We start from the raw sequence: 15,488 nt of genomic DNA on the forward strand, positions 1-15,488 counted from the left end.
TCGGTTTGCACCATTTTTTATTATGCTCTACAAACAAGGCAATATAAATAAGAGCTGAAAGTGCCGCTACAAGGCAGTGCAGTAACTTGGATCTTGAGAAACGTAAAAACAAGGCTGAACTGAGCTACTCTGGGCAAAACTAAATCAAGTAAACATGCAAAGGTTTTGAATAAGGATGAATACATTTGCACTCCTGGTAAACAGAAGCAAAATGCAAAAGCACAGCATGAAGGGCATTATCAAAACATTGGCATTTAGTTCTTGCAAACTTTCCAGTGATAAACACACAAAGTCGCACTTGGATCAGCCATGGCAGCCAGACGTGAAGAGCGCAGTCATCGAAGCCCCGAACTACTGTTAGTTAACCAAGCCTTCATTCATGTTACCAAGCACACTACAGTCAACCAGTCTTTCTCTCACGCTAGTAAGCACATCGTTGCTCTCCCACTCAGCGGATTGTAGCTTAAGGCACAAAACAATGGTGGTATATGCGGTACACTCAACGGTCCATTGATGGTACGGTTAGCGCAAACATAATGAGAAAGGGAGCACTATGTTTTTTCTTTAAAGTCAATTGACAACTGTTTACTGTGCAGGACATGTTCGTCTTACTCAATTGGTTACCGATAACTCTGAGTCCTCACCATTGAGAGCGCGCCTTCACCAGTTCAACATACTGCAAATGCACTTACGGCGTCTGTTTCATTCAAAGGCAGGATTGCAAGATTCATGGCAGTAAGACAGCTAAAAAAATGACAATTGCGAAGTGGCCATCTGGCTAGTACTCAAACTGGGCTAGACAACGTAAGCGGCTAGACGGTGAGCTGCTTGATTAGCGAATAACCCCGGAGCTTCACACAAACACCACCCGAGTGCCGTCTGGTGCTCAAAAAAGGTCAAGCACCCTGGAAAACAGGGAGATACAGGGATTTTTACTAGCCAGTGAAGTACCTGTGCCTACGTCAGTAAGAGCCCTTTTGTTTGCTTCAACCATGTCGTGCATTGACGCTGTAGTAGTGTTGCTTTACACCCATTGTGGTAAAGCTTTAAAGCCAATAAAATTTCAGTGCACTAAGCAAATGACAGCTGTCCAAGGCACATGCAATTCTAAAGCTGGCTAATATTTTAACAGTAAGAGCCTACCTTTCTAACACCAACTCTCTTCATTTGAAGCACTGTGAACGGAGAGATAGCAGTAGCAATAATTGGCTGGACTAAGTTACTGATTATTTTGACATAAAATTTTGTTATGGTAGGTTTATTTAGAAAGCTATAGGGACACATCAAGCCAGTTTTATTTTGTGTCCTGTATACAAACATACCTCACACCGGCTGAGCCACCACACTGGTAAATTTGGTGATCTTGGCAAGTTTATTAGCACAAGAGTGCCCTCTGGTGGCTTTTGTGTAAAACATTATGTATAAACAACAATAGGCTTGACACTAGAATACCACATTTTCTGGAATACAGCCTGCAGACAATACATGTTGGATAGTTGAAATTCCACATGTTGTAGACTGCACATTGGCATGGATTATCATTTAATACCTTTACAACCATAGGCACGCTTCAAAAAACCTAGGCACCACTGCCCCTGCAGCCTTTCACCGTGCTGAATTAGATAACAAAATCAACTGTATAATAGCAAGACTGGTTATACTCATTGCAGACAATTAGAAAATAACATATCTTTAGTCTATCACTATCTCTGCAGAGGTTGCAGTGGGAGTAGACTAAGGAATAACTTTCTATATTAAGCCCAAAGTTGACCCTGCAGACTGTCACTAGGTGCAGATCATAGTTGGGAAAATAAGGTGAATATCTGCTTGTAAGTCCATCCGCCAGTGAATTGATCAGTATTGGGTGAATAAGTGATGCCTCAGCCTCCTTTGTTCACTGCTGATCAATTCCAGTCTTTGTCATCTATCACCGCTTTCTCTTGGTTGGATCATTCGTCCATCTTCTAGACGAAAATTCCAGACACCCTGTGATATTAAAAATTATGGCATTGAAGAAAGCAGAGCTGATTAATGTCTTACATAGACTGGCTTGGCTGGAGTTTAAGTGCAACCATTTAGTGAAATAAAACTGCGCACAGCGCGAGCTGTCAGCAACTTTTGTGAAGATGCGAGGGTGCACAATATTTCACCACACTTAGCCCTGTGTTGAGTTAACATGCAATAAAAAGCTAAGCCCTATGTTAGGACAGCAGGTGTTGACAGAAGTAAATGCACGTACAAGTGCTAAGCCAACAGGTCACATAACAGCCTGCAACTCACCCTTTCTGCCTGGTGACAAGGGCATACATATCAATCCAGTAAAATATTGACAGTGAAGTCATTCAGATTTCATGTCCCAGCTCACACAAACAACAAACAATCAGTTGTACGATCAAGGAATATTTTTCAAGAGTTACAGCGCTTAGTAGGTCCAGCTATCACAACAGTATACAGCACTATATATAGCCTATTGTAGAACATTGTGACTTGACTGAAATAATACCCCGCAGCTTCCCATTACACGGACATTCAATGATTCAATGACAATACACTATCACACGGGAGTTGTGATTACAACATGCCTCAGATACTCTCAAGCAAAAGTTCTTGCAATGTGAACTGGCTCAAGATTTCGCGGCGATGCGTAGTAGTTTAGTGGCAGTTATGGGCAGCCAATCCTCAAGGCCAGATGGTACATGCTCTTTGTCTGTGAGCCGAACCCGCAGGTAAAAACTATCATCAATAACTTACAGAGTACACAAGCAGTTTGGATACGAGCATATAAGTTTTCATTCCAACAAACGATTAACCATTATGGATGTACGGCTGCTTGTAACACAATGAGGAAGACCTAACACCACAGCCTACTAATTTCTGTGGTCATTTACGATATATACTGTTTGCTAGAAAGAAAGAACTTTCACAGAGCAGGTGAAGATTACATGCAAGTGTGCACATTGGTATTCATCATGAAGTTCTTTGCAGAGGGTAGGACAGGTCAATGCACTTTGAACAAAGCTACTACAGTGACAATAGTGGGGCACACACTACCAATGACAGCAACAGAATCGCAGGAATCCTGAGCACACTCAGTTTGCCTTTGTTCTAACAAAGTTTCCAGCTGCTCAGTGAGCGCAGTATATATGAATGAACTATGCAGGAAGCAATCGTTATGACAATCTTATTAATAAGTGCTGAAGCAAGAGTGAGTGGTAATTTGAAAAAAAAAAGAAAACATTAATGGAGCCAGCACACATTCTCGACTTGCTCGATTTTTTGCACGAAAAGTCAATTCGTGCGATGGCCAAGTAATATGGCGGACTAGTCTAAAATTTATATGGCTTTCAAAACTGCACGAGTAACGTTTTAAGAAATATTGAAAAAAAAAAAACTAAAAGACACACATCATGACAAGAAAATAAAAGCTCTCGTGAGCATTTTATTTTCATGCTAAATAGTATCCGGTAAAGAAAGCTACACAGAAGCTCACGAAAAGGAAATATTTGGGAGTACACACAACTGAATATGGCATTGAACAGGAAGTATTAGGAAAATTTGATGACAATTAAAAATGCAACAGAGCGTCACGAGCCCGCGAAGTGCTAGCACGAGATGCGTAACTACTACAAGCCAGAAATTTATCCCATCTGGCCTTTGTTTCTTGCCTGATTATTCTGATAGCAAAGATGATTTCTTATTTTTAAATGGAGTTTTCCGTAAATTCAGGGATGACATCCTAGTTTTTCAGAGACTACATTCCATGGACTTTAACAAATGACATTTGGAAACAAACTGTCGTTGACAAATAGCTGAAAAGTGATAGTTCAATCAAACACAACAGGGCGGGTGTGGCATAACCGAAGACTAAATGCAACAAAATAGACACAGCTGACTATAAGGAAAGTGATACGCTTAAGCAAAATAGCATGCCAAAAGGTAAAAGGAGTGAAAAATTACGGAAATACGGGCATGCATACATGTTAGGCATATGAAAAAAAAAAAAAAGGACAAATGGGGGCGGGGAGCCATGGCATCAATGCAAACGCTAAGTCTCAATGATGTCAAAGTGTTGTCTTCACCCAAAAAGGGCACAACTAGCTACACGGTTGTGACTAAGAGGACCGCAGATCGTACCAGCGACTCTGAGACCCGTGCTCTACTGTGCCGGAGAACAAACAGTCAATAGAGCAGGATGCGCTTCTCGACTGCCTTGCGGCAGATGGGGCACTCGGACATACGGTCACCGCACATCTGACAAGTCCCGTGACCGCACAGGAAGATCATGTTTTTGAGTCGATCCAGGCAGACTGGGCACATGGTCTGAAAGGGGCGAGAAAGGTAATTTGGGGGTTGTTATCAATTTTCTAACTGAACTTGCTCAAAAGAAAGCCTCCCACTAGTTAAATTAAGTTATGGGGTGTAAAGGGACATCAGAGAGAAACTAAGTCTGCTCAGAATGATAATGTATTCTATTGACGCTCTTATTTTTGTGAATTCCACGGTTACTAGAACTCGACCTGTAGTTACTCGAGCCGTAGTTTGGTTACTAGAAGAGAAAATTAACGTAAAAGTTCAATTCTTGTGTTGAAACTCCAGCACTGTACAGTGTAGTCCACTGTTATAGGGAGCACTCAAATGTGCGGCTCTCACTTTGCTGGCACCCTAGCTGTAAGTGGTTACAGAAGCAATGGCAATCCACTGCGCAGGTATGCCGAAAGGAGCCGGAGCTACCAACTACAAGTTATCTGCAAATCTGGGTGATCCTGCTCTTGCTAGAGAGGAAAATGCAGACTTACTCTGCATTCAACTGTTTATTTTAACAGTGGACCGCCCGGTACATCAGTGTGACATCACAGATCCCAAAACATTCTATTGTATTTGGGTCATTCTGACTTGGTAAACATTTTCAAAACTAGCAAGATCTTTGGCTCCTTTGGTATACAGTATAGTAGTTTAGTATACAGTGCAGTCCATCTTAATGGATAAACAGTTAACTAGGCCCGAGCAGATTCTGTCGAGATCGACGATGTCATGGCAAGCTCACGCAGGAACTTGCAAGGTGGCGTTGGCAGCAGTCTTTCGTTTTTGGATCTTTTCTGGCTTTTGCAAGACTCTTCTGACAGCAAGAGTGGCTTTCTCGGTATTGCAGTAGGGTAAGCCTTACTGATACAACTAAAATAATTCCTCTCTCGAGTGTCCTTTAATTAACACACCGATGCTGCTCGGTGGGTTATGAGGAACACTGTAGTGGAGAGCTCCGAATTAATTTTGACCACCCGAGCTTCTTTAACGTGCACTCTGAAGCATGTTCACCCCCATTGAAATGCAGCTGCCGCAACTAGAAGTTGAACCGACGACCATGTGCTTGGCAGTGAAACGCAACCGCTGCTGAGCTGCCATGGTGCAGTTGACCATTTACCTTGCAAATAATTTCCAAAGAAAGGTTCCTTGAATATCAATTAAACAATGCTTGATGGAAATGGCACATCAAATAAATGCACAAACTACATTTGGAATTACATTTATTTGGAGAACACACAAATTTTTAGATCCTATAGAAAGTTGCCCTTGCTGGCACTGCCTGAAGTGGCTTTTTAAGCGGGGAAGGTGGGGGGAGACCAATGCGAGCTCTCCAAACATGGCTTCCATGCCCTGTGCGAGTTGTGATGCAGCTGACTACCATGTGGGATTATACTCATTCATCTAGGAAGGCCTAAGTAAGCGTGGTCTCATTTAGTGTGACCTCAGTTAGCGTGCTGCCCGACGACGATGACGTTGATGCCATTTTTCTTGTTGCCAACTTTTAAAAAATGCTTCCACCGATATTTCAACTCCCCGCCCCCCCCCCCATGCCATCTGTGATCAAAAAACAGAACCAGGCACATGGACGTACTATGGTTGTCTTCAGCGAGGTAAACTGGCACTTTCTACCGCAGACTAGCCCAGCTCGTTTAGGGGAGGTAAAGGACTAAAGTTCTCAAAATTTTGAAAGTTCTTGGAATGTGAGCTCAGCCAGAAGAAAAACTGTGCAGCGTGCTTGTACATTTTTTCGTGAGCAACCTCGCAAAACCACACCCTAGCACTATACCAGGTCAATAAATTTCACTTTGTGTCATCAACGTAGTGGCAAAGTTGATTACCAGGTTTGTTTACTAGAAGCCAACTTTTGCATTAAATTAAAATATAAGTATTTCCCAACCTTCACATTTAGGGACACACGTGGAGGAGTTTCTTGCACCCTTGAAGATATGTGACAAAACTCCTTTAAAGGAACACTAAAGAGACAAATTAGTTGAACTGTATAAGTAAATTACCTTTCTACAGTACACACACACAAAAAAAAAGAAGTCACTCTTTAACTGAGAGGAAGTTTGGCAAGCCAGAAAGGGGCAGAAACAAAAAGCGGATACCAACGTCGCCTTTAAGTTCCCCGTACCAGCTCAAGCCTAGGTAATGTTTTGTCAGTAAAGACGGATTGCACTGTGTTTCCAAAAGAGCCAAGAACTGAACCTAGCAAGTTTCGAGAACTAGCGCCTAGCCACAACAGCCCAAATACAACAAAATACTTGGAAACTTGTGATGTCCCCTTGACATGCTGGTGCTAGGGTTTTGGCACAACATTACAAAAATGAAACTCTGGCTTCTATTTTCTCTTTTAATAATGAACCTATTACCTCGAAATCAATGACAACAGAGATTTCAAAGAATACTTTATCAGTACAAACTGATTCAGTGAATTAGCATGAGCTGTACTCGTCCAGGCCACAGCTACTGCTTTATTTGCCAGAGACAAGCTGTGCTCGTCAACTCGGTTCATGTCGTGTATCTGAATTCTGGCAATTAAGCAGTCTTTGGTGGTTTTCATTCTTTTCGTTATCATCTGGTCGGACTAGTACATTTGAACCTTACACATGTGCCGAGGGAAACTCTTCACTTCAGGTCAGACGCCTTTCCTTGATATTGACACATCACCAGCAATTACGCTGGAATGTATGATTAGTTGTGCTCGAATCACCGACGCACTCGACCCGTAGATCAGATTTTGACAACTGACGAGTGGACTTGCCACTGCTGTTGTGCTCCGAGTGTCACTTGATTCCCTGGGCACAAGTTAACAAAATAGAGTGTCAAATTGAGACTCACAGTTTGGGTACTGTGTGGTTCTTCACCGTCGCTACAATGTGACCATATTTTGGGTCGTTATAGGAGACAAACCTTAAATTTAACGTAGCTTTCAAATACAGGTGTAATGCACTACAGTTTGCTGTAATAGAAAGTATAGGTAAATTTGATACTCCTTTTTTATAAATGAGTACAAAATTTTGGAGTGCGTTGGCCCACAGGTGTGCTAGGCAACGTTTAAAAGTAAAGTCTGAGAAAAACGACTTCTGGCACTGCACCTGTTCTTTAATGTCCTGCAGCTGCTGCTGCAACTTTTGAAAGTCGTGGACCGTGTTGTCATGTGCGCCATTGTTCATCAGCGGCCCAGGCCCACCAGGACGAATAGAAGCAGAGTGCGCTGCGCAGAAAAGCAGTTCGTCATGAACAGACAAAAGAAACAAGAGCCCACAAACCAAAAGAGCCCACGAACCAGGGCCCAGTTTATGGAAGGTGTTACATTACTGTAACAATGCAGTACATTACAGTAGAGTCTCGTTACACAGAACCTAGAGACACTGGAGGAATATGTCACATTTAACAGGAGTTTTGGCTACTGCGAAAGAAGTGCAGAGTTGCGGCACTGTATGACGCATTAACACTGTTTTCGGAAAGGTCAAGCATTAGAAAGTGACTGTGGCAGCATTTTTTTTTTAGCAGAAATGGAGAAAATGACAAGGTACTTTGGCACAGCATTCGCAGAGCTTATTTTAAAACAACTACCTGTTATGCATTAAAATGTATCCACTAATGCTTGCTCGAGTCCTTGCCACCCCTTTTTCTTTTTTTTTTTTAGGATGGCATTTTTTCATAAAAGGCAGGTCTTCTACAAAGAAATTTTAGCCTCCTGTGAGAAGCCCCTTAGCGCTTCCACCGCCTGTTTTGCTGGCTGAAGTGTTGCGACATCTTCAGTGGTTCAGTTTATACAGTAGTGTGAAAATTTTGGTTCGCGTTGATTACAGTTGTTTTCTTTTGCATTGCCCAGATGCAAAACTAATCAGTCTAGAAGCAGCTGCTTGAGTTAAAAGAAAATTATGTGCAAGCGATTTTCATTTACCACAATTCTGCTGTAGTCTCTCATTTTTCATACTGTTAATCAATGTAACCGTGCTTCAACTTATCGATTATTTCGCCTCTACCAACTGGTTGCTTTTTGTTTAGCTCTGTTGGTGAATTGAATGACGTTAAAGGCAGCAGAATCAGACTGGATCCCTGAATCAGGATGCATCATTCACTGGCTTCATCCAATTAGTGACATTACTCTGAAATGTTTGCTCCTGATGACAGTCTGTAATATAAAGAAAGCTTTGCATCATTTGGGATCAGCCCAATGCAACTTGAGAGATTACTGAGAGATGAAGGACACTGAAAGACGAAAAATAAAGTAGCTCTTCACTGCCATGATGTCTTAAATTAATCATACCTGCCAACCTGTGAATGTTAATATGAGCGAAAATACTAACAGACATGACAAAGGGTGAGGGCAGAGGGGACGAAAGCAGCACACATTTTTGTTAATGTTTTCCCTTTAGCAAACACCTTCTCTGCAATACACACACTCTTTATGTATGATTATTTACGTTTAGACACAGCACATACGGGCAGCAAGCTAGGCACAGCAGAGACTTAGAAGCAATACAATTGTTTTTAAGATCACAGTGACTTAATCAGCGACTTTGCTTTTGCCGATTTAGCCTGGTTCGGGAAGTGGTCTGAGGAAACTTGCTCGACGCAAGTGGCTCCCTGTTTAGCGTTTTGCATTGCCCCAAAAGGGCGGTGCAGCTACCTTTGCGATTTATTTCTTCTATGCACATTTTTTTCTTCAACCTTGCTCGCTACAAGCTTCAACACACTGAAAAGACTTTTGCAAACAGCAACTATAGTTTTCATAAAACCTGACACAACATTCAGAAAATCGTAGAATGAGCCCGAATTAGCAAACTTTACAACAAATTCAGGAGACTTGGCAGGTATGAATAATGGAAATATTGGATACACGCGACCGAAACGCATTTATTCAAGATAATGCACCACTGATCAAGTTCCGATTCACGTGTCAACACTCTCACATGGAATGTGGCTCTCATCGTCACTGAAGCTTACTACTACCTCATCAGCAGACTCTCAAAGACAGTTGTTGTGCAAATGTACGTATTATGGCAAATCATTTGAGGTAGATTGTCTTTAAGGTGAAAGCTTTAAGTGGTTCATACCCCCGATGACTCTGAAAAAAAAAAAATGCTTTGTCCAGTCCAATGGCACGAAACTACCATCATCAGCAATAGCTCATACCCCGCTAAGAAAGCAAAAAAATGGAATGGCTCATCTCTCTTGTAATTCAGAGGTTACAATCACTCAGCAAAGTGAAGCGTACAGTGCGTACATTCATTGGAATCATGCATACAATGTACAGAAATGCAGCGTCTAGTAGAGCAATAAAAATTTTTTTTTTTAAATGCGACCTTCTTAATAGCTCACGCCGCCGTAAGCAATGGCTCGTATTCCCGTAAGCAAGCAAAAAATGCAATGGCTCATACCCCTGTAAGCCTGAGGCTACAACCGCGCAGCAAAGTGAAGCAAACAGTGCACACATTCGTTGAAATCAGCCATGCAACACACAGAACATACATTTCAATCCCTTGTTGAGAGGATGCAATGTAAAGTCGAAGAGAAATGTTGTTGGCACGAGTCTCACCCCCCCCCCCCCCCCACTACATGAGCACGTGAAGCTGCAGCTAAGCATCAAAAAAGAGTCAAAGAATCAGTACTTTGAAATCAGCAATGTGACGATGCAAGACGGTGCTTTACCTAGTGTGCAGCAGGCTTTCGACTTCACATGTTACAGGAGTGTAACATGCTGCCAAACTTTTTTCCTTTTTCTTTCTTATTATTTACCTTGAAAATAGGGGGCATGGGTCCTACACAACTAAATACGGTACACTCTCCTGTAGTGCTAATGGGGAAAAGATTTAAAAGATTTAAAGATTTAAAAAAAAGATTGAACGATTTCTTACAGTTGTCATTCTTGTCAACGGGAAACTTCGAGATGTTGAGCGGGATGTCAGACTTGGTCATGGGGCCACGCAGGTTCACCACTTTCTTCTTTGTCTCGGTCTCCTCAGCACCCACTGGACACCAATGAGAATGCATTTTATTTTTTCTCGCACAACATCCTTTCCTTAAATTTAGCCTCGCACTAATTATCGCTGCAGGCACAATATGGCCAACTGTTGAGGAAAACACGAAATCAGTGTTTCGAGACTAATTACAACCTTTCTTTAGACACAAAGACCTCGGGCACACTTTTTTTCCTGATGAAGGTGATGGTATGTTAGAATCGTGTTGAGGTGAATAGCACAATTTAAGTGTTCCCTTGAAAGAGTGGACTATATCATACGGGTGCTGCAATGCAGAGATAAAATGTTGCTGAGAAGTGTTCGAAATGAAATAAACTTGTGAAAAAGGAAAAATCCCTCAGTAATTTACTTTATCAAGCCAGGGAAGTGGTTGCTCTAGATGTTCTTTGCAACTCCCAAGACAGGGCAAGATTTTTCAATTTGTACGAAAGGCAGAAAAAACTCTAGTATTACACTGTATCGCAACAAGAACTGCGCTCAGAGGCATTGAGAGCAGCTTCTCACAATGTAGTTAAAGGGATACAAAGTAAAAATATTTAACTATTAAGTCAGTCTGGATTAGTAAAGTATGCCTCTAAAATAGCGAAACGGCAATTCTAATCGTGAGCAGGTGCTTGGTAAGCTTGGTAAGTCATAAAATATGCAATAACAAAAGACAGCTGGTGATGCCTGTCTAAAGTTACTGCACCAGCTTGCTATGACAACACGAATTTTGACAGCGTCTAACGAAGTCTGGTTAACTGTTTATCACCAAATACAGATCACACTGCATTTCGAAGGAACAAACTCAACTTGGCAAAATTTGAGAACCCTTACTGTGCCAAGAAAACCAAATATGACGACATAGTCTGAAATCTGCAACATCTATCTCACGTACCAGCACTGACACTTTGGCCAAAAATTAAAACAAAGAAAGTTTAAACTTCATGTGGCTTTGAAGTAATGCCTATTAACCAGCCTAAACTGCTCTAGTGATGCTCTTTGGTGATCCTCTAAAACAACCATGCATCGAAAAAGAAACATTATAGCTGGTGGCAACAGGCAAGGTGTTCATTTACAATAAGTTATGAATGTCCTCGTGTTGTATGACTCTCCTTTCCAGAAAGGAAAGCATGAAATGACCACTTTAAGAAGGTTATGTTGTTGGTTATAGGGCCCCTAAACCACCTCTGATAACTCAGAGGAAACGTCTTGGGCTCCTCTCTCCCTCGAGCTTTTCTGGTCTCTTTTTCACATGCGGTGACACAAACAAAGTCACGCTCACAATGCGTCGTCACTAGGGTAAAAAGCTGTTGACTGGTCCATCTACGAGGGATATCAATTCTGATCCATCTGATAGCACACCTTTCCCTAACTTGTTGCCTCGCTCGCCTGTCTCGTGGACCAACTGGTTTCACCTCGTATAGCTTGTTTTGCCATGCACGGGTGGCAAGTACAGCGTATAGCTGCAAAGGGCAGAGTCCTGATAAGCAGAAGTTGACGGTGTTGTTTGCTGCTGACAAAATGTCCCTACAGCCAAACCCGGGTATATCGAACCCTGATATAACAAATTATTGTGTATAACGAACAGCTGTAAAATCCCCCTGAAGAATTTTGTATCAAAGTTTTCATTTTATATATCTAATTATTGATATATCGAACTATTTCGCAATACCCTTCGAGCTCGATATATCCGGGTTCCACTGTATTCCTCCTATAGAAGTACATGCCGAGAAGGGAACGCATGTGGGGAGGCTAGCAAAGGCGATAGAGAAACCGCTTGCCTGCCTTTGAGCTCAGAGTGATTTAAGAACCCTTTAAGCCTTTATACCCAAGAAGTTAAGCACAGATGCTCATGGCAATAACAACAGCGCTGCATATTTTGTTTAAAGCAGTACTTGCAAGCCATTTTCGACTTGCCACTTTTTGCGGTAAGTGAAAGTCCGAAGACTCTGAGCACCAAAATAGATACCAGCAAGCATCAGAGAACCCTAAATAATTCCCTCTTACTAGTTTCTGTGAACTAGTTACAGTTTTGGTATCAAGAGGATGGCTGTGTCATGACACAGGTACTCGTTTGGTTCTTGCGATTGTTGTGACAGCCTTACGAGAGCACACACGGCACTCTCTTCTAATTTTTGCGAGCAACAGTGTATCATACAAAGCCTTATGCAACATGATGTCAGCAAATGTTGCTGTGTCCTAAGGTCACGATGATGCTTATGACAGTAGGTCCGGATTCGGGACAAACTTACTTTAGTGTAAAATTAAGATACCTTATAAGTGATTCCCACCATTTATGCTTGCTAACTGTCATCTCTCCATGTGCAAGAAGTTTTGTGTTATAGTTTCTAGCAACTCGAAAATATGAGTCAGTACTCCTTTAAAAACAGCATCACAGATGCAGGTGCCAATGCTGCAACCACCCATGCTCATGTCACGACCAACAAGCAGCAAGTGCTGAGAGTCACGGCTGTTTCAGAGCATGGACCAGGAGTGAATTTGCATTTGTAACAAGCGCTAATGCTTTCAATGTGCTACATAACGCACCGATAATGACAGCTCTGAAAGCAGTTAACCCGCTAACTATACCTACCCCAAGCTGTACTTGTCCAAGCGGTTTCTACCATTATTGCCGCTCATCCAGGCCACACCTTTCTGCTTTGCTTGCCAGAGATGAGTCGTGCTCATCAACTCAGTTCATGTCATGCATTTGCGTTTGGGCACTTCGGTGCCTTCAATTCTTTTCATTTTCATCTGTTCCAATAATTAGGTATTTTGGAACCTTACACATGTACTAAAGGAAAGCCTCATTTTCAGGCTATATGTGTTTCATTGATATTTTGGGTCATTATAAGGGAGAAACCTCACATATATTTTTCAAATGTGGATGTAGAACACAAGATTTTGACGGAAAAAAGAACTATATCGGTAACATTTTGTACACTTTCTTGCGAAAGAACGTGGGATATAAAGGGTTAAGGCCACTGAATACACGTCATGTTCTAGTACAAATGTCTTCAAGAGCAATTATTGCTTTGTACCACTCGGAAGACCACTGAGAAAAGCTGTGCGAAGAAAAACGAAAATAAAAACTGACAGCTTTTTGTCGCCACCGCGAAGTCTTGACCGACGAAAGCCTCCTGTGCACCGAAGTCGAGCAGCTTGGTAGCTTGAATGAGAAGCCCGGAAATGGGCAAGTCCTCAATAAACGCAAAGCATAATCATCAGAATAACTCGTTCTTGGATAAAACACGTTGAAGGGCTAGTCGGGTGGGATTCGTGATACAATGTGCAGCACAACCGGATGAGGAGCCAGATAGAAACAGACACACACACAGCGCTGCCCGTGTCTGCTTCTATCTCTCTGTCCTCGTCCGATCCCACTGGATGTTGTATCATGAATTGTCCTTGACCTAGCAGGTGTTTTCCAAAGAACATATTTACTGCTAGAGAGATGAAGACAGGAGCAAGACATCGCCTTCATTTCTTGCTGTCCACATTTTCTGCTTCTGTATTTGTACGGAGACAGAAAAAAAAAAAACATGAACAGAAACACTGTTTACTGTAAGAATGCAGAAGCAAGAAATGTGACCAACAAGAACATGGGTTGTTTCTTGATTGTCCACGCATCTCTCCAGAAGAAAATATGTGCTAAAGGTATCACCTTAACACTGAGCAGAAAAAGAAAGGATTTGCAACTAAATGTAACATTGTATAGCAATAAAAAACAGTCATTGCTACTGGCAAGCCCCTTAACAATTTGCACAGGCTTCTCAGCCAATTTTTTTTTGATAACTGTCAATACATTAAAACAAAGCTTGTAACACAGCAAGATGCCACAGGTAGGACAGGCAGCCACGTTGTGATAAAATAATAGGCTAGGTTCAACGCAAGGTAAGAGTGTTTCGTTAACATTGGCCTAAGGATACAGGAATCCCTAGGCCAGTGCCAGATGTGTTTGTGCCACTTCTTCACCCTGTTAAGTCATCAACTAGACTTAATTTCATACCAAGCAGGCCATGTTGCTGAAGTTAAATGCAAGTAGCACGGTCGTACAAGTCTCACTCGATGCACTTTGCAGTGGAGCGGCTTTTGATCTGCGATGCTGTCTACAAAATAAAAACTTCATAGATTACAGCTACAACTTGTAGATGTAAGGTTACATCAAATCATGTATTATGTGTGCACATTTATGTTTACAGTACGTTCCATACTAAGTACCGGTCATGAGACCGAGCACTTCGCTGTGGCCACTGGTCTAAGAAAACATGTCACTCTGCTTACTCGGTTGTAAATAAGTTCATATCTGCGATGCTTCTTGGGTAATATTTCTGTCTTACTTTTCAAAATAAATGTACGAGACCTAATGTTACACCAAATTACATGGCATGAATTTATATCTTTCATATGTGATACATGTTTTCCGGCCATGAATGCAGCCAAAGATAGCCTTTGTAGCATTTTCTTGTACGCTTGAAGCAGAACACAGTTCCCGTTTCCACCCTGCTACATAAGCACGGCCTGTCAAATGCATTTTTTGTCCACATCTGTATTGTACCGTTGAACTTCCGAGTTATGACTCACCACCTAACTGAAAGCAAGATTTCTGCTTGTTCTAGAGAGGGTTGGTTACCACGCAGAATGCTGCACAAACGTTTAGCAGGGTTGCCACCAGGTGAACTCTTTAAAAGATGGTTATGTTTTGCCCTTTCGATGTCTCGCGAAATGTACGAATTAGTCAGTGAAAGTGGAGATAAAGCAAATGGGTTGCAGGGTTGCGTTTGCCAGTTATTCTCACCCGTGCCTCCGCAGCAGACGATGAAAGGAACCACCTTGTCGATCTGTGCGCGACACTGGACACATTTCTTCATCAGGGCAGCACAACCTGAAATTGAGACAAGAGGTAGTGATTTTCGTTGCAGTATGTGACAGATGAGATGTGACCAACCTGAAGACCATGAACGATGTATTATGGACAACACATTCTATAAGTCGCTTTTGCAGTATCTGCATGAAATGGGCCTACATACTTACATACTTAATTTCATTCTGAAGTTAGGCTATATTGCAACAGAAAAAAAAAACAAGCAAACAAACAAACAAGACCACAATAAACGAGTGCTGTCATGTGAAGCGTTTATGTATCGATTCCGGGTGGTTCTCTTTCAACTACAGGCTATAATACTCAAGAATGTGCTGCTGCAACTGCTC

General features: G+C 41.9%; 1 protein-coding gene across 2 annotated transcripts in view; it reads right to left on the reverse strand.

The window, feature by feature from the left end:
* The window catches only part of mib1 (E3 ubiquitin-protein ligase mind bomb 1), a 592,519-nt gene continuing 577,031 nt past the window's right edge, over nucleotides 1-15,488 (reverse strand). Inside the window, exons 19-23 of one of the 2 annotated variants that reach the window (XM_075668982.1) lie at nucleotides 15,076-15,162; nucleotides 13,375-13,446; nucleotides 10,173-10,286; nucleotides 7,401-7,519; nucleotides 1-4,320 (exon numbers count right to left, since the gene is read on the reverse strand). In XM_075668982.1, the coding sequence (XP_075525097.1) occupies nucleotides 4,180-4,320; nucleotides 7,401-7,519; nucleotides 10,173-10,286; nucleotides 13,375-13,446; nucleotides 15,076-15,162 (533 nt within the window). In that variant the 3' untranslated portion in view covers nucleotides 1-4,179. The remainder of the gene's footprint in view (nucleotides 4,321-7,400; nucleotides 7,520-10,172; nucleotides 10,287-13,374; nucleotides 13,447-15,075; nucleotides 15,163-15,488) is intronic. The other variant, XM_075668983.1, reaches the window with a different exon arrangement.

The sequence above is a fragment of the Dermacentor variabilis genome, chromosome 9, assembly GCF_050947875.1.
Source record: "Dermacentor variabilis isolate Ectoservices chromosome 9, ASM5094787v1, whole genome shotgun sequence".
Taxonomy (NCBI): domain Eukaryota; kingdom Metazoa; phylum Arthropoda; class Arachnida; order Ixodida; family Ixodidae; genus Dermacentor; species Dermacentor variabilis.